This window comes from Poecilia reticulata, chromosome 1 (assembly GCF_904066995.2).
Source record: "Poecilia reticulata chromosome 1, P_reticulata-male-v2, whole genome shotgun sequence".
Lineage (NCBI taxonomy): Eukaryota > Metazoa > Chordata > Actinopteri > Cyprinodontiformes > Poeciliidae > Poecilia > Poecilia reticulata.
In genome coordinates, this window is record NC_088830.1 from 14334030 (window position 1) to 14358489 (window position 24460).

At 40.1% G+C, this 24460-nt stretch overlaps 2 protein-coding genes across 15 annotated transcripts in view; both read left to right on the forward strand.

The window, feature by feature from the left end:
* The window catches only part of htt (huntingtin), a 42481-nt gene extending 36853 nt beyond the window's left edge, over window positions 1-5628 (forward strand). For 7 of the 9 annotated variants that reach the window (XM_081606883.1, XM_081606885.1, XM_081606887.1 and 4 more), the window contains 4 exons: window positions 1803-2013; window positions 2178-2340; window positions 2585-2745; window positions 3986-5628. In XM_081606883.1, the coding sequence (XP_081463009.1) occupies window positions 1803-2013; window positions 2178-2340; window positions 2585-2745; window positions 3986-4199 (749 nt within the window). In that variant the 3' untranslated portion in view covers window positions 4200-5628. The remainder of the gene's footprint in view (window positions 1-1802; window positions 2014-2177; window positions 2341-2584; window positions 2746-3985) is intronic. The other 2 variants (XM_081606895.1, XM_008408514.3) reach the window with 1 other exon arrangement.
* A 3525-nt stretch (window positions 5629-9153) lies between these two features.
* The window catches only part of rgs12b (regulator of G protein signaling 12b), a 57915-nt gene continuing 42608 nt past the window's right edge, over window positions 9154-24460 (forward strand). Inside the window, exons 1-5 of one of the 6 annotated variants that reach the window (XM_008408398.3) lie at window positions 9154-9569; window positions 10863-12135; window positions 12604-12843; window positions 13723-14751; window positions 19778-19897. In XM_008408398.3, the coding sequence (XP_008406620.1) occupies window positions 11059-12135; window positions 12604-12843; window positions 13723-14751; window positions 19778-19897 (2466 nt within the window). In that variant the 5' untranslated portion in view covers window positions 9154-9569; window positions 10863-11058. The other 5 variants (XM_081606931.1, XM_081606929.1, XM_008408406.3 and 2 more) reach the window with 5 other exon arrangements.

Below are 24460 nucleotides of genomic sequence, written 5' to 3' on the forward strand. Positions count from 1 at the left end.
AGAAATCCAGCATGGGAATAAAACGCTTCACTGAGGTCGCCCTCTTTGTAGCTCCAGATGTTCTTACAGATAAAAGAGCTCATGGTGAAGCGGCTGCTGGAGAATTTCTTTTCATTAGGTAATTAAAAACACAGAGATCATTTTCAAGCTATTGTTGAACTATAAAATATATTCATAAAACTGTATTTTCAGCCAAACTTTGCAAATTAGTTCAGTTGACAGATGTTGAAGTTTATGAGCCTGGGAATAAATCCAGCATTAGCTGTTTTAAGGTTGCAAATATTGAGGAAACACCTGTGATTTATTTATTTATTGAACTTGGTTAGTTCATAAATCTGCTCCAGTCCACCTACCACCACTTCTACCATCCGTCTCTGCATGTTTTCACCATTGTTTTTCTATGTTTATCTCTTTATAAAAGATCTTGAATAATCTCAACCAGTAGTAGTTATCACCAGTAATCATCACATATTTTTACCTGCTTGCTTCCTGCATGTATTGATGAATGTAAATCTAAAGTATGTCTGACCTCTAACCCCTGCAGTAACCCCTACTAACCATAGATAATTTTTTCATATGTGCTAATGGCACAGATATTTCTCCTTTGCTCAACGCAAACTCGCAGATTCTGAGATTACGTTCGCGCTTTTGCATATGCAGACTTAATTTTTGCATAGATCCTTTGTGATTTACAGCATCTTGTAGAAGTATTCACATTAATACCCACTAACTTTTTTTTTTTTTTACATTTTGTAACATGAAAACCACTAATTGTATATATATTTTATTGGTATTTTATGTGATAGTCCAACACAGGAAATAATTAATGTTTCTTAAAATCTGACATTTTGGCTTTTTTAGTAATCAGACTTCTTTAATACCCACAATAAAAACCCAGTGGAAGCAATCTCCTTCTAAATTCACTTAATAACTAAAAACCTCTGTGTAAATTACGCCGAGAGATGCCAGGTAAGGAGAACATTGTTAACAGAAATGGCATGTAGAGGACAACAAATTGTGTAGAACAAAGTTGAACTGTTTGGGTTGCATTCAAAAAGCTTTATGTGGTAATAAAAATACCACTGAATCACCCTGAAAATACCATCCACGCTTTGAAGGACAACAACCCTAAATAAGCAGCGCTGTGGAGGAAGAGTTTGAGCTCAGTTCTTGGATAGAAAGTCCCTGTTAAAGTCCAGATATAGATCCAGTAGACTTTATATAAATCCAAGACTAGAAAACTGATAATCAGATACTGATACTCTCCAAGCTGACTGAACTGTTGCCATTTTTGAGGAGAAGAATGAACAAAACATTTCTTAAACTGTATCTGGTAAAACTCAACTAAAACACCTGCCACTGTTATTCTTCAGGTGGTGCAAAGTTTTGCTTTGGGGGAGCCGAAATGCTTTAAGATTTGTATTTGTGGAAGAATAAATAAAACAATGCATTCTTTACGATCCACTTCTCAATAATGCACTCTTAAAAGGACTATCACGTAACATCTGAATAAAATACAGACATTATTTGTGGTCATGTCACAAAATGTTAAAGTGGTAGTAAATACTTTTGCAAGTACGTTTTTTGAGTCGTATCTTATGAGCAAAGCAGTTTCTGACTAGTGTCTTACTGAAACTCTCCAATATTAACGCTCTCAGAAACTCTTTTTTTTTTTTTTTCTTTTTCTTTTGGTTGTTGCTGTTCAACATTCTGAGTCGTGTGATGACGGTTGCAAGCCCCACTCTAACTTTTCCCCCCCTCCCGGTTTCAACCGGCGCTACCCATCCCTCTCGCCCTCTCAGCGGTGCTCGCGTCCTGTTCAGATGCAACAGGGGTTAGAGGTCAGGTTGACTCTGTTGCGGAGGCGGTTGGCGTCACGGCGGGTCATGTTGGTTTCTCCTCAGGCAAGGAGAAAGCCAGCCCTGCCAGCCGCCCCGCCCACTCTGACCCGCAGGCCCCGGACGGCGAGTCGGTCATTGTCGCCATGGAGAGGGTCTCCGTGCTCTTCGACAGGTAAAGCTTTTTATTTTAAATTTTTCGTATTGCCGTATAGCACATACTTTTATTTTAACAAATGCTGTGTAAGTAGAAAGTAAATATCCAATAATTGGACATCGTGTCCAGAGGACACCTGTTGTGTTTTTAATATTTTGTCCATCTGTCTCCTGTTCCCGCAGGATCAGGAAGGGTTTGCCCAGCGAGGCTCGGGTCGTGTCAAAGATTCTGCCCCAGTTTCTGGACGACTTCTTCCCTCCGCAGGACGTCATGAACAAAGTCATCGGAGAGTTCCTGTCCAATCAGCAGCCGTACCCACAGTTCATGGCCACTGTTGTCTACAAGGTCAGCAACGAGGCATAGGAATAAAATCAGACCCATCGTGTTCTTTTCTAGAGCTGGATTAATCAAAGAGTCTTTCACAATTAATATTTCCTTAAATCCACTTTAAAGAAAGTAATTTCTTTAATACACATAAAAAAAATAATCATATTATGCCGTTGGACTCCTCCTCCTCCTCCCACTGGTACATTTTCTTGTTTCTCTCTCTCATCTGTTTTTTCTCCGTCTCCACTGTGACGCTGCCCAGGTTTTCCAGACGCTCCATGCCACTGGTCAGTCTTCTATGGTGCGCGACTGGGTGCTGCTGTCTTTGTCCAACTTCACTCAGAGGACACCAGTCGCCATGGCCATGTGGAGCCTGTCCTGCTTCTTTGTCTCCGCTTCCACCTCCCAGTGGATCTCTGCCCTGTATCCTTACATGACGTGGAGTAGAGCTAATGAACAAGACAGTGATTATTTTTTCAATTTCGTCCTGGGGGATTATTACAGCCCACTGATGGAATATTCTGACTATTTTTCATAATCAATTTTTACATCATCAACCATCTTGTATTTAAACCGATGGAGAGGACGACTCGCTGACCATTAGAGATCAAAGCTCCTTAAAACATGAAAGGAGAAAAGTAAATTTCGGGTCCAATCAATCAACTCAAACTCATCCTTTTATACTTTTTCTGGACCTTCATATCGTAACTGGACTCTGGTCTCTGATTGCTGTTTGGTTTCTTTCGTGTTGATCAAATAATCTCCAAGATTCAGTGAAATTCTGTTTAAAATATAATCACGTTTAAAGTATTTGAAAGTATTTTTCCATCTTAGTTCTTGCATTTTTTTTCACTCAAGAAATTCTCTGGCAGAAATAATTTGTTCTACTAGAAATTGTTTTATGAGTCTGTGGCAAAATTACAATTTCCACAATGCAGAGCAGCAAAGAGCCCTGGCAAAAAGGATTTGTTGATTGATGCCTTTCAAGCAAAACAGCAAAAATAAATTTGCTGTCTTGTTATTTTGTTTAAGGAAATCGAAACCTTATCTTTAACTTCATCCACTTTCAGCATCTTTAGGAGATTCTGTGGAATTCAGTCATTGGCTGGAAAACATTGTTGCATGATTGTCACTGCATCGTCACAAGAGATGATAAACCGTTGAATCAGAAGAGGAGCAGTAAAGAGCGATGGGTAGTCTTCCTGTGGTCTTAAAATCGTAACAAGCAAATGTGTTTTTTTTATTTCAGCATGCTGACCAACAGTGTGCAGCAGCAGGCTGACGGAGGGTTATTCAACACTTCTCTGCTTCAGACAGCTGTGAAACAATCCAGTTTTTCTCTTCATCGAGAAGGACTAGACATCGATTTTCAGTCTCCATAACTGGCCAGTACAGTCGTTGTCATTATGCTCATCTTATATCAAGATTAACATTTTCCTCAAACCACACGAGTTCTTCATTCAGTCAGTAATTTGTTGATTTCATTACTAGGGAAAAGGTTAGTTTAGCAGCGTAACGTCCTACTGGGATACTCGCCACCTCCTAACCGTGTTAAGAGTTAAACAACAGTCTCCCAGATTTATATTTTAAGCAGCTCGGTCCAAACCCTCTGCTGTTCAAATGTTGTGATTTGTCGTCCTTAACTTCCTGCTCCATTAACCAGACTTCCACATGTGATCAGCCGGATGGGGTCCAGTGAGACGGTGGACGTCAATCTGTTCTGCCTGGTCGCCATGGATTTCTATCGGCACCAGATCGACGAGGAGCTGGACCGCCGGGCCTTTCAGTCGGTGTTCGAGACGGTGGCGTTGCCGGGGAGCCCCTACCACCAGCTGCTGGGCTGTCTGCAGTCCATCCACCAGGAAGCGTCGCTCTGAAGGGCAGCACGCCGAGGCAGACATGCAGACAGTCAGGCTCAGAGAGAAAGTGAATTAGAGAGATGAGTAATTGAATCTGCATGTTCGGCTCCCTGATAAATAGCGGTGGTGGGAAAGAACAGGATGTTTGTCCAACCTGAGCTGCTGAAGCCTCATTTCTCTCTCTCCACGCTTCCACCTTTGAAAAATGTAAACCGCTGAACCCACGAGTGCGAGCTCAGTGGCGTTCAGGAGCGTCAAAATGAAGAATGAGACTTTAGGTCTGTGAAATGTACACGAGGCTGAATTCTGGAAGAGGAAGCCCCTGACTTAGATGTGAAGGACGCGGGTTGAAGCTCTGGCAGATTCCTCCCCACACAGAAGCACCTTTTTCTTTAAAAACGAACGGAAGATAATGTAAATCAAATACAAGACGGCTTTGTTTCTTTGCTCTTAGGACTTGCTTAAGTATTGTGATGTCAGTAAAGTTAAATAGAGACAAAGTATTTGCTATATTTAAAGTTTCAACGCATCTATTTTTCAGTGAATTTTGTTAAAAAGTGCTTAGTTGGGACTTTAAAAATGAGGCTGACACACAAGGGTCAGAGTCGCCTGCTCAATGTTGTTAAAAATTCTATATTTAAGTTGCGTGTTTGTGTTTATTCAGACATGCAGAAGGCAAAAAGATAACCGCTTTCTATGTAAGAATGCTAATCATTATGTCCTTCTCTCCCTCGCCCTCTCTCTGTCGAAGTGGGGAACTCGCGGTGAACTTCTTACTGCAGGAAATGTAGCTTATTTCAGCAAGACGCCACACCTACTCTGGATGGTTCACATAGTGTAAAAGTTAAACGGGTAAATGCCGGGCATAATTTAAGGTCTGGTTTTGTGAAAGTTTTATCATTTTAACAGTTTAAATCCCCCCAGTTTACATCGTCAAACTGTTCTGTAAGAAAAATACCTAAATCTTTTCTTGCCTTTTTTTTGTTTTTTAAATCCAGTTGCAGGTGGATGTAAAGAATTTCTTCTTATGATTTTATGAATTCACTAAAATCTATCCAATTTTTTATATATATATATATATATATATATATATATATATATATATATTAACTGCAGATCTGAATGATTCCACCTGTTCATTACTTCTACGTTTTTAAGTCTCAGGATGTTGGATGTGACTTTATTATTATTATTGTCATAAAACTGGAGGTAGTTTCCAGTCTTACATGGAGCTACCTTCTTGTTCTGTAAAAAAAAGAAAAAAGAAAAAAAATATATATGTAAAAAAACAAAAAAATCAACTGTACAGTAATCTGAAAGCCATGGTGCATGATAAAAAAGAACTATGTAAAGATGTGAGTGTCCACACTCTCAACACAGTCACAAAGTATAATGTAAAAGTCAGTGAATGCAGAAAACATACGAGCTTATTAAAGACTTCAAGCTGCCTGTGACTGTGCTCTGTAGATACACTTGCCTTAGACGATGCTCAGCTTGTCCTGTACACCGACTGCATGCTAACGTTACTGCTGTGTTTAATGTTGTGTTCCTGTGGGAACCGCTGAGTGGAAGAGGACGCAACGCAATCCGAACGGGACCTTAGAGACCGACAGCAGCTTCGACAAATCAAAAGAAAAGTGTAGCAATGCCTCATAAACACAGTTTTTCTTTATTTTTTTAAGCTTTAAATATTTTGTCTGATATAAATATTACACCACACACAACCACACTCAACACTTACGGCAAAAACTTGAAGTTGTGTACATGTTCAGTGCTTTTTTTCCCCCCCCCCTCATGCACTTAATAAAAGATCCTAGCAATTTCCAACCTTGACAGCTATGACTGGTTTCCTCTGGTCAAGTTATGTATTCAGACAGTAAAGGAGTCTGCTGCAGCTGTTGGGTAAATTCCAACGCGAGGCCTCTCTAAAGGAGATTAAAGCTGTCTACGTCCTGTTTTCAGTGTCCTTTTCAGCCTCTGGGGTAATATAAGAATGCAAATGATGTATTCTTATTCAAAACTACTCATTTCTAATTAAATTATTAGGATAAACGTCAGTATGTTCTTTTATTCAGCTTGTACTTTATCTGACTCTTGTGTAAGAGGCGTAAAGGACTCCTGCAGGGGGGGTAATGCGATTACCCAGAAATCTTTCCCGAGTTTGTTTTTTTTGGTCTGTGGATGAACTACCCCATTGAAAGGCTTGAACACTTCTTCCTTTTTTTTCTGAAGTGAAAAAAAAGCCAAGTCATACTTTTTCTGTCCATTCCATTTGATTATGACTAAAAAAATACTCACTCCTTTTAAATATAGATTTGGAACCAGGCCTGTCACGATAACAAATTTTGCTGGATGATTAATTGTCTAAAGTATTGCGATAAACAATAATATTGTTTCAAGACCTTTTGACACTGATTTAATGGAAATGACTAATAATGCATGCAATTTCCCGATAGAAATTGCATGCAATTTCTATCAGGAAATTGAACATAAGTTCTTACTTTCAAAGAACTTGTGTTCTTTGAAAATAAGTGTTCTTATTTTCAAAGAACACTTAACACTGGAAAATAAACTAAAACAACCAAAAACAAAAATAAAATGGATTCTCAGTCTCCATTAACAAAAAACGTGCTTGAATAAAAACTAGACAACATAAAGCCAAAGTGGAAATAAATACTGCATTCAACCAAAAGAGTGCAGATTATGAAGTCTATACTATATTGGCCTTCAGTAATCACTAGATTTAAATGGAGAAAACGGGCACATCCCACTATCTAATGCAATAGTTCATACTACACAATTTTTTGCTCCTATTTTCCCCTTATGACAATCTTAGATCGTTGGCCGATCTAACCGATCATCCTGCAGTGTGTGGTGGGTTACGGTAGATCGTCGTGGCCTCTCCGATCTAAATCAGGGGTTTTCCCCTCCTGGGAGCTTAACGCAGTCCGTTGAATGTGACAGGTAGCCAATCAGAAAGCGCGGATTCTTCTCCGTGCTTTCTGAGGGGAAATTACGGAGGGGAATCCCAAACAGCTGACATGGCGCCACCCGAAGTCCAGCGGACATTGGAGACGATATGTGGTATCAATATTTATTCAACATTTCGTGCAAAGAATATAGAAATGACAAGGGGAGGAGTTGATAAACCCGGTAAGTTTTCAGCTGTTCTTCGTTAACGTGACATAAATAGGTTAAAATGATTTTCATTCAGTCAGGACTTTACGCTGACTCTAGCCACATGCATCACAGGTAGATTCTAATAAAGCATTGATTAATGCCTGATTTTAAAATGAATTAACTGGACTTGTAGCCATTATTTTGTGCCCATGTGGCTGGACACCACACAGCACGATTGAACCCGATCGAACCGTTATACCTAGGGTTTGTGTAGGCTAGTGTGTGTCTCAGGTTTGGGAAATGGGCCGACAACTCGTGTAATGTGCGCTGGACATTGCACCAAGGAAATAGGGAGGGTCAGTGAAGAGCACCGGAGTTAAGCCTTTTTTCATTCAGTGTCAACAGAAAGAAAAAAGGCTGGAAGAGACGATAAAGACGATCATTAAAATGAGGTCGATAGGTTTAATTTATCGTCCGATTAATTGATTTATCGTTTATCGCGACAGGCATAGAAACCAGATATTTAACTACTCTTGATAAAAGTATATCTTTTTGAAATCACTTCCTGAAATAAATCAGGCCAAACTTTTCCTCCTTTAGGCCAGTTAAGATGATCAAAATTCTTATTTGATTAACACCAAAATGTAATTTATGTTTTTTTTTTTGTTTTATTATGTAGCTTATTGAAATCAGTACTTAGCTTAGCATTTGTGGAGTTTGTAGAAACCAAGACTCAGTCTCCCAATTAAGCTTTCTCTTAATTGGGAGAAAGCATAATCCACATAATGTGGATTATGTTGTTAAATACATAATCCACATCTTATATTTATACATTTCTTTCAATTTCCAGGGAAACTACTAAAAGCAGTATTTATTTCTACATTACATGTAATGTAGAAAGTATTTCTACATTTTACATTACATGTAGAAATAAATAAAAGAAATACTGTTGTGTGATTGGTCATATAGCCTTGTTTTTCAAGCTTACTGGAGAGAACAAACTCACTCATGTTAGAGAGGGAATACATGTCTAAGCTGAGCTTGCTAGAAAAATTACATGTGCCCAGAATCAGAAGAATTTTATTGTCATTGTCGGAAAGACAACAAAATTGCAGTTGCAGTACAACCATCCATTACACAACACCACGAGGGAGGATGTGGGAATATCCAAATGTCTAATCAAGTGATGCCTATTTATTTTTTTAATATTTAGGACACTTTCCTCCTACTCATCCAAAGAAAACGTATGGAAACGTACTCCTGTTTTACAGCACCCATTAAAATGGGTGGTTTGATTAAAAGGTATTATCAGGATTACCAGGAAGTTGCCATATGGTCCATGAATCTGACATGATGAAAGCAAGAAATGCTCTCATGGATAAACGTTGCCGGTGGGTCATGTCTTGGTGAGCTTGGCAGAAAATGCATTCGTGTCAAAAATCTTTTAACACCAAAGAGCAGCTTGTTGAGGTTAACATTATAACCTTTCAAGGTTCATTCTTATATCAAGAACAGAGCCAGGCCATAAAATGGAGGTTGAACAAAATCTGACCCAGACTGTTCAACTAGAGCTGTTCACTACAAACACTACTTCTTTTTTTTTTTTTTTGTCAAACTAGTTCAGTTTGGTTGTCTAGGTCCTCACTGCTGATTGCTACTCTATAAAATCTATAATTGGTAAGTAATTAAATTTAAAAAAAGGAATGTTGATTTAAATAATAAAAAACATTAGATATATCAATAGTATTTTTGTTAAAGATTTTTGCAACAAAAGTGCTAGTCTACTGAAAAGTCAATGTCTTACTAAGCATCAGAACTGAGTAGTTGGTTGGGTCCTTGTAGGTACTATTAGTGGTGTCTTAATAAGCACTATTTAACATGCTTGCAATAATCAAAATAAAACACTAAAATAATTGGCACATAGTTCAGTTTGATTCAGAAAGTCTATTGTGCAACATTTCTTACGGTGAGAAAACGTTTTTAAAGTCCAAATCTACCCTGCACAAAACTAGTAAACTGAAGTCATTCTGCTAATGTCCTTGCTATAGTCTGAGTCGGGGGTCTCACCACGTCTGCACGCCCTTTTCCTTGCTGCCCACTCTAAACACACCTCCTCCCAGACCTCCTCCTCCTCCTCTTGTGAGGCTACTTCGCCAGATGGTGTAGTCCTTTTCTTTTGTTTACCCATCGCCTCAGAGTTTACCTAACAAACCTTAGCGACAGAACTATGGGATGTCTCTGAGCAGCATGACCGCTGGACACAGACACGTAAGTCTTGTTTTAAATCTACGCATGAGTGAACCCGCTGGTGCAAACATATTTGTCAGAACATTAAGGGAGGAAGAACAAAAAAAAAAAAAACTGCATCCACCTCTTTAACTTGGCCATCCCAACTCAGACGTTTTTTTTTTTTAACCCCAGCTGTTTTCGTTATCGTAAAGTAAATTTACCCCAACTCTGCTTTCTAAATAAAGACGTGATACAATGACACAAAAACGCAGCTCCAGGAGGGTGAGGCTAGCAGGGTTTTGACACCTGTGGAATCCGTTACCGTTAGAAGTTTTACTTGTGATTTCTCAGGCTAACTTCTTAGACAGTTTATCAGCGCAGCCCGTTGAAAGACAGCCAGGACAGCCAATGACGGAGCGGGATGGATCTGTGTACATATCCGTTGCCACGGTAACAAACCGACATTCCAAAGATGTGGAACAAAAAGAGGAGGGATCTCAAGCTCGAGCACGGGTGGGTGTACGCCACGGTTTAACTGCAGCTTAACGGAAAGGAGGAGACCTTTTGAAACTTATGCGAAAGAATTTAAAACATACAGATATGAGAGTGAAGTCACGATAACAATTTATCTCGTCTGTAGCCATTTACAACTATGGTTTACTCCACTTGAGTGCTTAGCTAATGAAGTCAACGGTAATCTCTATAAAACTATAATTGACGTACTCGAGCTGTCTAACATAAACTAAACAACTAGAATTCAAAAAGTAAACCGAAAGTTAAAAATGTGGCCTGAAGTCGTTACAGAGCTCGCAGGTTTACCTGGAGCAACGCACAGGTGCGTCAGTCTCCTCCTATCACCTCTGTCTTCAAATATGGATTAACAGTTATTATACTGATCCTCTGTAGATGAATGGAATAATTACAGTTCGTCTAAAAGAACCTGAATATATGAATACTTGGCCTAAAATTAGTTAATTTATTTAATTATGCCTTACATCTGATGAGAACAGTTTCTCAGTGTATGTATGTATGTATGTATGTATGTATGTATGTATGTATGTATGTATGTATGTATGTATGTATGTATGTATGTGTGTGTGTGTGTGTGTGTGTGTGTGTGTGTGTGTGTGTGTGTGTACGTATATAGGCATAATATTTAAAAATAGCAAAAGATTAAAATTGGATATATTTCTTGATATAATTCTATCAAGAAATATATCAAATTTTAATGAAATACATTATATTTATTGAGATGCACATAGAAAGCCTTATATTATGAAATACTGAAAATAATCTCATGACTGCATTCTCTCCTCTCCTTGTCTGCCTCAGCTGCCTTTTGCCAGGAGGAAGGACTGACACCATGATGGGACCACTCACAAAGCTGTGTTAAAGCTTGAACCCTGCTTCTCACCCATGTGCTGCATTCTGAGCTGCTGCTCATCTTTTCAAAGCAGCCCAGCTGTTAAGACATCCAACATGTCTCAAACCAAGGATGTGAAATGATCAATTGAAACCCATCCGATCAATGGAAAAGAGAAGGTTTCCTGGCACAATGTCCAGGCAGGTGGATTTGTCGTCCAAGAGACGCCCCTGTGTTGGAAGTGGGCTGGCATTCCCTCAGCCTCCCCAACTCGCCTCCATCGGCCAGCATGGCCGCATTCAGGCTGTGGAGGTTGCGAGAGGAAGAACAGGGTATGGCTTCACGCTGACAGGCCAAAGTCCTTGTGTCCTCAGCTGCATCCTTAAAGGAAGTCCCGCAGACTACGTGGGGCTGCGCTCAGGAGACTGCATCCTCTCTGTCAATGACATAAATGTCTCCAAGGCATCGCACGAAGATGTCGTCAAACTGATTGGACGTTGCTCTGGCATTTTAAAGCTGGTCATTGCTGAGGGCGAGCGTCACCGGCGCCACCCTCAACGGGCCGCCGGCAGTCGCCACCACAGCAGTAACACGATGACGGCGGCCTACCTGGATTCCTGCTCCAGTGATGACGAGCTGGATGTTTTTTATAATAACGGTGTGGGCAACAATAATGGCCGGTCAGGCTGTGGACCGAAAGGAGGCTGGTACAAACCCAAACTGGATTCCAAGCAGCTTGGCATCAACAGAGCAGAGAAGGTTGTGGCCGAGTTGCAATCTGGAGGAATCTTCAACATGATCTTTGAAAATTCCAGCCACTCCTCCAGCAGCTCGGACAAGGACAGGCCCGGGGTGAGCTCGTCCTCAAAGCCGCATCAGATGTCCGATCCAGAGTTCAACCCGTACCGCAATGCCTCCTGTAGCCAGAGCAACCCCAACCTGCTCTCTGAGGAGGAGATGGCCCAGGTGCTGAATGACGACTCTGTCTTCCTGGAGTCCGACTTCCGCCACCTCCACATTCACCACCATGAAGAGCAAGATATGGATGTTGGAGAAGGTGCTGACTTTGGTCTTGAGCCCAGCGAGGGAATTCTTAACGTGGGGATGATTGTCGGATATCTCGGCTCCATCGAGCTCGCCTCAACAGGAACCAACTTGGAGAATGACAGTCTGCAAGCCATCAGAGGGAGCATGAGGCGCCTCAGGGCCGAGCAGAAGATCCATTCATTGGTCCTCATGAAGGTGGACTTGACTCTTCTAGTTATCTTCCTTAGATACATTTTTAATTGTTTTTTTCCACTTGTTGTTGCATAAAACCTCAACTACCTTAAAAGAACAAGAGTTGTATTTATATATTTGACTTTGCTGTAGACTTTCTCTACTCAAAACCAGCTTGAAATTGTACATACAGGCTCCAGTACAGACATGTATTCTCATTAACCCTTAGCAGGTAGTAGAGAAACCAAACTATTTTTGTCGCTGTCATCAAGCTTTTGGCGTAATTCTGAATGGATATTTCACCACTCTACTGAGTCGTCAAATATAGCTTCCCTGAATCAGATTCGGCTTGTAAGCACAGTCAATTATTTCTGTTTGCATATAAAAACTAAATAGTTAACTGAAACATGGTGTTTCTTTAACTACACTTTGTAAATGTGTGAACTTCATTTGTTTGCACGGCAGTAAAATGAATACATTACACCCTGACAGGTCATGCATGACAGCGTACTCCTGTGCACCGACAGAGGTCAGGTCTTGGCCACCTACCCTGCAGAGAAACTCGCCTTCAGCGCCTGTTGTCCTGACGATCGCCGATTCTTCGGATTGGTAACCATGCAGGCCACGGACGACCACGACGATCGCCACTTCAGCAACGGGCGAGACGACGAAGGAAGTTTAAGGACTTCATGTCACGTGTTCATCGTGGACCCAGAACTATGTCATCACCAGGTAATTCAGAGATACTGAAGCATTTTTGACCATGTACAATATTTGTTACATTTTATACTAAAGAAGTGCTGCTAAATTTCTCATTTTTAAGTCATATCAGTGTAAAAATGTCTTTAAAGACCTTCCATTTTCTTACGATTATCTGGTGTCACGTCATTGGGGTAGCAGCCTAAGTAGGGAGGAGAAATATCTGAAAAAGAAGATGAGTTTGTAACCGCCTTTAGCTGTAAGTCTTCTGGGCCAGCTTTACACATTTAGAGAATGAAACTTTTAACATTCTCATGTAAAACTTACGTCAAGCTCGGTCAGGAAGAGTGCTTGTGTACATCAATATTTAAGTCTCTTGTTTGGATTTAGGACTGGAGCTGGGTAAAGATAGCGTTGTTTTTTAATGCTAGAAGGTGAATGTTTCACTCTCATTTATGTCTTAGTGTTGTCCGTTCCACATAATGTTCCGCATGCAAAGAAGTTCAACTTTGGACTCATCTGAACTGAGTCTGAGCACCTTTTTCCTCATTTGCTGTGCTCCTTAAATGGCTTGTGGCAAACTGCAAACGTCATATAACTTTTAACAAATGCTTTCTCCTTGCTACAAAGTCATGACTCCAATGGTTTATTTTTATTTGTACATTTTATTAGTTTTTAAATCATCCTTCCATTACATTCATTTCATCTGTCAGATGATAGTTTATGGTTTTAATGTGAAAGAGATATTTTCACTTAAGCAAACCTATAAAATATTTATGTAATCTATAAAACAAAGATTACATAAAAGTCCCAAGGCCCAAAAATCCATGAAGCTTGAGATGTTTTCAGGGATGCTAATAACCAGTGCCTGTTAAGTGTAAGTACTGAGCATTGTGTCTGTTTTATGGGCAGGTCCATTCAGGGGTGGCAAGGAGGTTTGGCTTTGAGTGCACCCCCGACCCAGACACAGGAGGCTGCCTGGAGTTCCCACCCAGTTCTCAGCCTCTGCTCCAGTTTGTTTCTGTCCTCTACCGAGACATGGGGGACAACATCGAGGGGGTCCGGGCCCGCGCCTTCCACGATCCAGACAACGACGCCCAACAGAACCACAGCACCAGCAGCAACAGCGACAGTGGAATCGGCAACTTTTTACCCGAGGAGAAGAGCAACCGAGTCCTTTTGGTGGACCTCGGGGGTCCTCCCAGTCACAACCACATGTCCGGGGCCCGCCAGTGGGACAGCCCGCCCTCCTCTCAGCAGGCCTGGAGCCCCATCCTTGGAGCAGCCGCCTCCCACCCCCCTCCGCCTCCCCCTCCTCCGCCGATGCTGAGAAACGGTCACTACCTCCACGACCCGCACCTCGCCGACCTCCCTCACCCTCTCCCCCTGGCTCACCCTGACCTGCCAAGCAGACTCTCACAAGGACTCAATGTGCATCACTACCCGGCGAGGAAGTTGGGTGGAGCTATGGGGGGAGGAGACAGGAGAGGAGGAGGAGGAGGAGTAGGAGTAGAGCCTCAGAGGTGGCTGCCAGTCCATGTGCTGAGAGACTGGCGTCAGCAGCACCAGCACCACCACAGCCACATCCAGGGCCTGAGCAGCGATCAGGAGTCCTACGCCGAGTCCACCGACGGATGGTCATCAGCCAACTGCAGCACCCTGCCCCCACCCATGAATAAGATCCCTGCCGACCGCTACCGGGCCCCGCTGGCCCCAGGGGACCGCATGCATCCACCTGGTGTCAGTCATCCTCCCCCTTCTCCACCTCCACCTCCTCCGCCTCCTCCCCCTCCTGCACACCTCCACAGCCACCGGCTGGCTGCTCAGAAAGACGAGTGGGCCAAGAAACTGTTCGGCGCCGGAGACCGGGAGCTCAGCGGAGCACGGCGAGCCGAAAGAGAGAAAAAGCGAGAGGCGAACTCAAAGGAGGGAGAGAAAAAGGTACGTCTTTAATCAAGCTCGGAAAAATATAAAATATCAGCACAAGTCAGACTTTTATCACTTTTCCTGCTCGTATTTCATTCAGTTTATTTCACAAAGTATCAACCGAAGACAAATGTTCTTCGAGTCAGTTTTTGGACTGTGAGATAGTTGTGTTAAAAGTGACTGTGAGACGAGAAAGCCCGGTCACAGGTCGCTCCCCCGCATCACACATTCCTGTCGTGGAAATTTACTATGACTAGAGAGCGTTCAAGGCTACATATTATTGAGACTATAAATTCATGCCACTCGCTCTGCATTTTCGGTCCTCTTCTCACAGCACACACACCAAGTCACATCTTTTCCTCAGACATTAAACGTCTCGATTTTTAAAAGGGCTACATTTACCTCAGAAAATAGGTTTATAGCAGCACATAATGCTGGCTTAGTTCCCAGACTTGGTAAAAGTGGATGGATAAGTTAATTTATCCTCTCTGCTCCTGTATCAGATCATGTATTATGCACCAAGCAGACATCTGTTGTCACCTGAAAACCACCTGTCTTCTGCAGTGGAGCAGATTCGTCAAAGTGATAGAATTTCAAATTGTTATGCATTGTATTAGAAATCAATTTCACTAAGAAGCAGAAAAAGACACAACTATCCAGTTGGACTATATATATCCCATGATCTCACCCCCTGCCTGTGAAGATGCTTAGGCAGAATGTTTACATGTACTTTCATGTAAAAAAAAATAAAAATACATCAGCCCTCTCTTAATTTCTTTGATTTCACCAGAACACAGTGTGTGGTAAAAATATTCATACTTTTGATTTAATTTAAACTAGTTCATTATAGCTCTAGCTGTTTAACGGTCCTTGTCCTTGTTGAATACACACGACTCTTATCACAGCCTCCCACAGATTTTCTTCCTTTATTACCCTGTCTGTAGCTCCGTTAATCTTTTCATCAACTCTGATCAGTTTCAGTGTCCTTGCTTAAGAGGAGTATCCCCTCAGCATTATGCTGCCCCAACCACGTTTGACCATGGAGATGAAAGGAAAAATAGAAAATTCACAGAAAAACCTCCTGGTTCAGCAGTGGGATTAATAATCCAAATATGTCCTCAAACGAATAAAAATAAAAAAATCACATTATGGAGTCCACAAAAAAACAAAAGCTATACAAATAAAACATTTACACCCAGAGATTCGTTTGCCTCTAGTCTCACGTTTAGTTGCGATAACATTATTTGATTTCTGTCATTTTTCCTTCAGGTTTGCTTTTGTTCAAGAATGTTTCTTTGCTGTCTTAGTGTCTTGCTATGTCACGTGAAACACTTTGAGGTGTAGATTTTAGGGAATTAAAACACTTTGATAGTTTTGTTTTTGCCATTACGTTTTAAAATTACTGCTGCTGTGCTTGGAATTGTTGTTTCCTTGCATGGCAGCATTTGGTCTGACCTTCAACTGTGGCACAGTTTGATATGCACTCGAGTTCGTGGACTTATCCCAGTCCTAAGCAACCATTTTAGCTCAGGCTTTCGCTGATAGTATTGATGTGAAATTTTAACTTTTAGCATGTCCTCAGGCAGTCTCTGGATTTTCTAAAACCTCACCATGACAGTTTGAGGAAAACTTGCAGGGGTGCTTTGAGTATTGCAATCATTTAGAGTTGCACACATTATTCATGTGTGATTTCTACAGTTGTAATATTATCTGTTTATAGTTTTGTTTGACTCGCAGACTATGCGAAAGTTTAGAGTAAACAACGACTACATTTAATAGCATTATTCAACTGCCTGTTGAACTGATTACCTTGTTTTCTGTCTTTCTCTTTAGTGGAGAGCAACAGGTGGAGGGAGTGGCAGGCTTTCTTTGTCTTTGAAAGCTTATATCATTGTTCCACTTTTTCTGGCTTCTTCTTAAAAGCATGTTAAATGATGAACGGGAACAGTGTTTGGAATTGTGAAATTTGCATTTTTTTAAAAATCTCGTCAGGCTTACCTACAAGCTGTGATTACTGCTTTGATTGCAAAATGTGCACTTTTTTTTATTACCATTCCTGATTGGTTGAGAGGGTTCCTGGGAGCTGAGTGGGGACAATCAGAGGAAGCGTTAACAATACCAAGGCAAAGTATAGAAACTGATAGAAGCAGATGGACTTTCTGAACAATGCCCTCCTCAGACTGAACTGGTAAAGAAGCCATGATGTTTTCAGAACCAAATCCTCATCCCTCTGTGGCTCAGTCCCTCTACTCTCTGGTATTAGTTAAACCAGATTTATCGCACTGATTTATTAATTAATATAGCGCATTTGCTTGTAGCTGTCTGTCTCTTAATGTTTGCTCTTTGTTTAACACATGGTGGCACTGTCTCTCTTTTTTTCTGTTGGTTTCCTGCACACCCAACAACTTTCCTGATTTTCCTTCAAGCTCCATTAACACTAAAACGTTAATGGACGACTGAAGTCTAAACAGCCTCAGTTTGTGTTTGTTTCACTTGCAACAAAGTTTTGCAAGTGAAAAGCCACATGCCATGCTTGTGGCATGACTGCTGATACTTGCTGGTAATACTGGTCGTGATTCTGAGAGATGGTCAAAGAGCTGATCTGAACGTTTCTGAAACGATAAATAATAATTGAACGAATTTGTTCTGCAATTTGGTTATTCGTTTCTAAATTGTCAGATACATTCTTAGTCATAAAGAAGTGTTAAACATACTCATGATTGTTTTTATGTGGTAACTGTTAACCCAACTTGCTGCAATCATCTTTAGATTTTTTTTATGTAGAGTGTTTTTCTATAAAAAGGAAAGATGTTTTTTTTAAGTGATGTAAGTGTGTTTTAAGGTTGATAAATTACACAGATGAGAGCTTCGAATTTTCCTCAGAAACTTCGTTTTCTCTCTTTTGTTTTTTTTTTTTAAAGCTGGCTCCTGTGCCAACCAAAACAACCACTGCTCTTTATCACTTTTCTTCTTAACCCCAATTTGTGCTTCTCCATTAAACGTCTTTGGATTTTTTTCTTGTATTCATGTAAGACTAATTGGGTTAAAGACCAACAACAACAAAAAAAAAGGTCACGTCAGAGTGTTTGCGCCTACGCATTTAATCAAGCGTTTGAATCTTCATTATCTGAATGCGCGCGGAAACGCACACACGCACAGATGTAGGGTTGACTCGGTATCCAGGCAACACCACTGCAGATGCCTGATGAAATGCAGCGGCCGCCTCCTAAACAGGCGGTCTGATTCAGCTCGCGTCTGTCCTCTCAAACCTGTCAGCGTCTTTTAATTACGTATCTCCTGCTATCACCCGGGGCCCACTCCGCTGTGCTGTCTCCTACAGTGCGAGGAGATAAGGCAGATGTTACTTGTGGGAAGTTCAGAGACATGACCGGTCATTTCTGTGCTTTCCAAATGCAACAGTTGTCAGTGCGACACTTGATTAGTCCCCGTCTCCTCTGATTTACAGCAGTCCTTGGTGACGTGACGTCACTGTTAAATGGCTTCAGATAGTAAATGCTCTTTCCCCTGTCACTGATGCTCCTAGCTGAGGCAGTTTATGGCGGCAACTTTCTGCACGGATGTTGAGCTCTAATTCCAATTAGCTTCATTTGCAGGCCAGTGCTTCTGCAAACGTTGTAATGTTTTAATGTTTTTAGCATGCTGCACTTCATTATTCATCATATCATCAATCACGGGCGAAGACTGGGAAAAGATGTAGCTGTTTTGATCTTTTTGGGCAACATACTTTGCATCATTGGATTAGAATTGTGGGATTGATTTGACAGCTGTCGCAGAAGGCACACAGAAGTACTTTAAATGCCTGCATCTGCCATGAGAAATGTCACATATAGGTGAGAAAAATGTGCTCAAATTAGGAAAACATACAGATGCAGACAAACTAGTTGGTACCTTCCAACCTCTTTGAAACAATGCTCCATTTCTCCTGAAATATCAATCTATTAAACAGTCAGTCATATAATACCAATTAGCTAAGTATAGGGAGCCTGTGCTGCTCTGATTTGGAAGGTAAAGGTGAATGAAATAATTACTAATCAAGAGCTCCAAAGGAACAACATACAAAAAAAAAGCAGTTGTTCAGCTTAATTGAACGTTGTTTCATCAGTCTTCTCAAAAGTGAATTGCAGTAGAAAAAAATAAATAATTCCTTGTATGAAGTCAATCAACTAGGAGCTGGTGGCCACTTGAGATGAGTTTCGTTTATTTCTGAAGTCGAAACTGTCATTCAGGAATGAGAACAAACCATTTATCTGGGCTCTAGTTTTAAGTTTTTAAAGCACTGTATAAGTAAGTGAATGAACGTGTCATGTGTTTGTCTTTTTTCTCAAATATATAAATAATATGGAAAGTTTTCTGACAAAGCACACATACGCATCAAGGATGTTAGAAGAGTGACCTCTTGTTCATGCATTTGCAACACAATTTATCGGGACTAACAACATTTCTCTATTTCAAATTTTTTCTTTACTCAGTCAAATTAACATGTCTAGTTGGCCTGCATGCGTATAACCATGTCAACTAACGATCCAGCTGTCTATAAAACCCGCTTGTTATTCTAATTGATACTAATTGATAATTGAAAACATAGCTCTCTAGTATTTCAGATAAATTGAGGCTTCCTGAAGGTTCACGTTAGAAAAATAGCTTGAGGCTAAAGACAAAAAGTGTTTTTTACATCGTACTTGAACTAACTTAAAGTGTCCTTTTTTGAAGAATATGAAATCATTAATGATTTCTTTCTTTGTTTAAAATATTTTTAAAAAGGCCTCTGTGTCTCAAAAGAACCATTCAGGATATGATCCTGTTCAATTATGCATTTTTTTTTATTTAGTTACTTGAATATAAGGCAATATGTGATTCCATTTGTCGAAAAAGAAGTGTTTTTCTAAGGTGAGGTGGACAGCAGGTTCTCGTTATTCACCCTCCTGTGATCTCCTGCGGCTTCTTATTTGGCAAACGGCTGTTTATTGTGACCTCCATTATAGCACATAAACTGAACTTAATTTTATTGATTTGGCCTCAGGGTGGTCGGTTTCGCGGCTTGACGATGGGGTTCCCTCCGCTGCCGCAGCGCTCCTCGGCCAGACGCTCCTTTGGGCGCTCCAAACGCCTCAGCATGGCCCGCTCCCTGGACAACTTGGAGGTGAGCAACATTCACCCTCGCACAAACTGTGTGTGTGTGTTTTTTTTGTTTTTTTTTGCTAGACAGTGAATGCTAACATAGAAATAGTATACAATAGTAAAATCTAACAAAATCTGTCAGTAGAAACAAAGCATTCAGCATTGCTTTTTTTTGTGACAGAATGACACTAAGTTTGGTTGCTGAAGGTTGTGTATCAATGTTTAGAAACAAATCCTCCAAGAAGATAGTCTTTTTCTTTTCTGGTGATTCTACCTTCCAGTTTGTGTTTGTAGATTACATTACATTACATTAGTGTTTGTACTCTTTGAGCTCAGCGATGTCTTCTCAGGACTTCATTATTACTATCGGAAAACTGACGGTTTCAATTAAACACTTGGCTTCCCTGGCTGCTTTATTAAGTACGGGAAATGACTTTTACACTGTATTGTCCCTCAAATTGTTGGATAATGGTCAGAAAATTGAGAACATATCCAGTGAGCCCATGCTACGTTGGCGAGAAGGACTTGTTGATGTCAAAGGTTGGAGAGAAATGAGCAGAGTGGTTTGAAATGTTAGGAATCAGTCGTTTGAATCAGTCGTTTTCTTCATATTCTAATCACTGATCTTATTGGGATTTAGAGATCCTTAAAGTTTGAAATCTCATCTGAAGCTTCATTTAGTTTGAACTGACTTCAAGGAAAACCCTTCATTGTTTCCAGCCTTGGTTATGGGTCTGAAATAAATTATGTGGCAAACCGAATTACTGGGCTTGAACTTAGGCACCGGATCACGTGTACAGCTCGACTCAAGCGTTACATGACTCCACTGTCACAGAAATTATTTTTCTTCTTTTTTTTTTTATCTTCAAGAAATGACCTGGAGTACAGTCATTTGAGAACCATGAGATATCCCTAACAATGTGCCTATTTAGATCTTCTTTCATAAAGTTAAGATTTGACCTGTGTATTTTAGTGCTCAGATGGTGAGATAGACTTTGCTACTATTAGATGAATCAGTTTTCAATACTATATTTTCCATTGTATTATTGTTTTTTTCTAAAATGTAGCTAGAAGACTGAACTAAGTGCATAAATTGCAGTGTTGTTGCCATAAAGTCTTGTCTGTGTGTTTATGTCTGAAGGAGAGTCTTGCCATCTGAGGCTCTTTTCATAACAGTAGCTTTGGCCTCGAGATAGGAATCAGAGCACAGTTAAATGTTTCCTCTGTTTAGTGGTGAGTGGGGCACCCTGGGAGCAGACAAGTCAAACTCACCATGGCTGCTTCAGCTGTGACTCTTTTTTTTTTCTTTTTTTTTCCATACATTTTTGTCATTCTTTCTTTGGTTGACTGCAACAGGAAGCAGAGTGAGAGATAGAGGGCCAAAATCTGTGTTCAGGCAAACCTTGGAGGTGTGTCTCATATACAAAACTGGATAGGGTTTGGAAATATTTTCATAGTTTCTATTCTCAAACACCTGGATTTTACCCCGGGGTGTTAACACTTTTTGAGAAAAAGACTAGATCTTCTTCATAGAAGCTTTTATTTATTTCTGCTCAACTTCAACGTACACCATAATACTTCTTTTCTATAAAGGATTCTTTGAAATTGAGCTGTTTTAGAGTCTACTGTGATAAGATTTCACAAATTACTTGCAGAGGCGAACAGTCTGACGGTGACATGTAAGGAAGAGCAGCAGCTCTATGGCTACACAGGTTATTGCGAATATTTGACCTCAACGTTAAGACTATTTGTTTTGTATGCTGTTGCCAAATTTTAGATAATTTTATTCCCTTTGTTTTATTGTCATCAGCTCCGTTGGAAACATTCAATTCTGCAAGGTTAAACTGCACACTGTTTGCATGAGTTTTAGATGTCCCATCGTCATCCCACGTCAAAGTTTTTTTTTTTCTTCTCAGCTCTTCCTGCCGCCTCTATTCTACTTCTTTTCTTCCGGCTGTTAGGCCTTTTTCTCTTGCCGCACATGCTGTAATATTCACAAACAGAGAGAGCTTTGTGCTGTGTATCGGGGGGGAAAAAAAGTGGGATTGGTTTTTGTGTGTGTGTGCGTGTGTGTGTGCATGTACTTGTGTGGTGATTGTGGTGGGGGGTAAATGGGTTCTAAGTGTTGGCTCGCTCTTCTAACGAGCTCCGATGAGCAACAAGCTGGCATTCAACTCATTAGTGAGGAACTGACACAGAAAGCACAAACGGTATGTAGATTCACGTACATGTATGCACACATTTAGGAGCTTTCAGATGTCACGGTGAAAATTCAGATATGTTTTACTGCTGAATATGTGGTACTGTATGTACATTCAGGCCAGACCTATACACTTACTGTCTATCTAGTGATGGAGTAGGGCTTAATTTTTAAAGACGAGCAATTGACTGAACACTCTTCTGCTTGTTTTTGAATAATGCTTTACATTTCAGTGAACCAATAATCTTCTTCAACAGTTATTTTACCAAATAATATGAACAGTTTTGAAAATAGGTGTCAGTCTTTTTCCAGATTTATTCTCTTTTGTGTCAGTAACAATAAGGTCATGTAATTTTATTCATGTGGCACATTTTTAGCAACAAGGCAGTTCAAAGTAAATATAAAATGCAATTCCCGGCCAATGACTATAACTGTAATTAAAGTGCATAAAAGTTAATTTCACCAGCCTCTACGGTCAAGAAATTATTTTATTAGGAACTGTCTGACAACATGATACAGGATAAAATACGTCAACAAGCAACCCATCACGTGCTAAAGAAATACAAGAACAGATCAGAAACAAAGTCACTGACCTCTATTTGGAGAGGGTAACAAATAGAGCTGCACCAATCCGATAATATCTGTATCGATACCAGTATTGAAAAAAACAATCTAGATCGTCATTGGTGACAATGTGCCTGATCCATCAGGGCAGATCTATTCAGTCTAATCCTATGCTTTATCATCTGAGCGATCACAAAGCATAACATTTATGCTTTATTATTTATTTGACATTATATTTAGAATTCCTGCACCAGTTTTAAATCTTCCCAGGAGTGGCCTGCCAACCAATATGACTTCAAGAGTTAGTGGTTCAATAAAAAGATTGACTGGAAAAAAATAGCCTCCTCTGAAGGCCAAAAAAACTTTAAATACTGCATCTCACCAATACAAGATATACATCCCCTCTTTGCAGGCAACTAATTAAATTAACTTTTTCAAAGGGCAACATGGCACAAAAAATGTTCATGTGCTTGATATAAAACTTGTGCTGAATTGGTCCCACGTGTGTTAAGCTTTCACACAAGGAAGACTGGCAAATAACATTAAGCCATACTAATCATTTAGAGGTCAAATGCTCAAATATAACTTGTAAGAAAGTCATACAGTTTAGATGTATGAATAATAAACCACACAATTGGCTTATTGTGTGGCTGATTACTGTTCAAATAGACTCAAATTGAATGATTAATGCATGTAGCATTTCTGGGGACTGAAACATTGTTCTGTGCTGTGCAGAAACTTCCTTTATCTTTTAGAATATCCTGCATTCATAAACTGGTTGTTTGCGTTGAAGTAGGAAGATTTGTTTTTCCATCATGTGCTTTCTAAAAATAGTTACACAGACAGCATTACATTTCAAAAAAGAAACTTAAAGATATTAAATTATATCACAAATAAGGCAAACTTGTAAAGTGCTTCATCAAGTCACACCAAAGCGCTTCATACTACATTCACTCATTCACGGTGAGCTACATTGTAGCTACAGCTGCCCTGCGACATTAGTTGTAGCTTTGCTGTTTTGGTAAATGTAACATATTTGACTCAAACCTTGTTATGGACATCACAGCTACGCAGATATTTCCTAACAGGCTGTAAGTTTGAATCGAAACACACAAATGTGACTTCAGTGAGACTGATGTTTCTGAAAATCTAATAAACTTAACAGTTGACCTTTTAATGTAAAAAAAAAAAAAAAAAAAGAAACAAAAACAAAACAGCTTTCTGTTTCGAGGAATTGGTGGGAAAGCACAACCAATAACATCTTACATCACTCCTCTAATTAAGTGCCTGACAGAGTTGTCTGTTCTGTCAAGCCTTTTAAGACGATGTATGTCACATTAAAGTCAAATTCAAGGTGTTTATACGTCTCTGCTGAACCGTCAAACATCTGTTTGATCTAATGATGTTGTCAAATGGACGGTTGGTGTCTATTTGAAAATGATTGGTGTGTCTCCAAAGCCTGATGTCTGAGCAAATAAATAAAAAAAACTCAATTTCAACCAGCTTTAATTCTTTGGTGGTAATGTCTGGCATTAGGTGTGGCGACACTACAACTACAAGAGTGAAGATATGCCAAGGTTTTGAAACGTTATGGTTTAAAAATAACGTACATTTTTCCACTTAAATTTTCCATTGAGGGGTGACGGACAAAGAAGGAAGATGGAAGTAGGGCTATGACAGTTAGTAGGATTAATAATGATTAATCGATTATTAAAATAATTGTCAACCAATTTAGTAGTTCAATAATTCTTAATATACTCAGAGCAGTAACTGAGCCAAAACTGTACTAAAAAATGTCCACATTCTGTATTTAAGATTTAA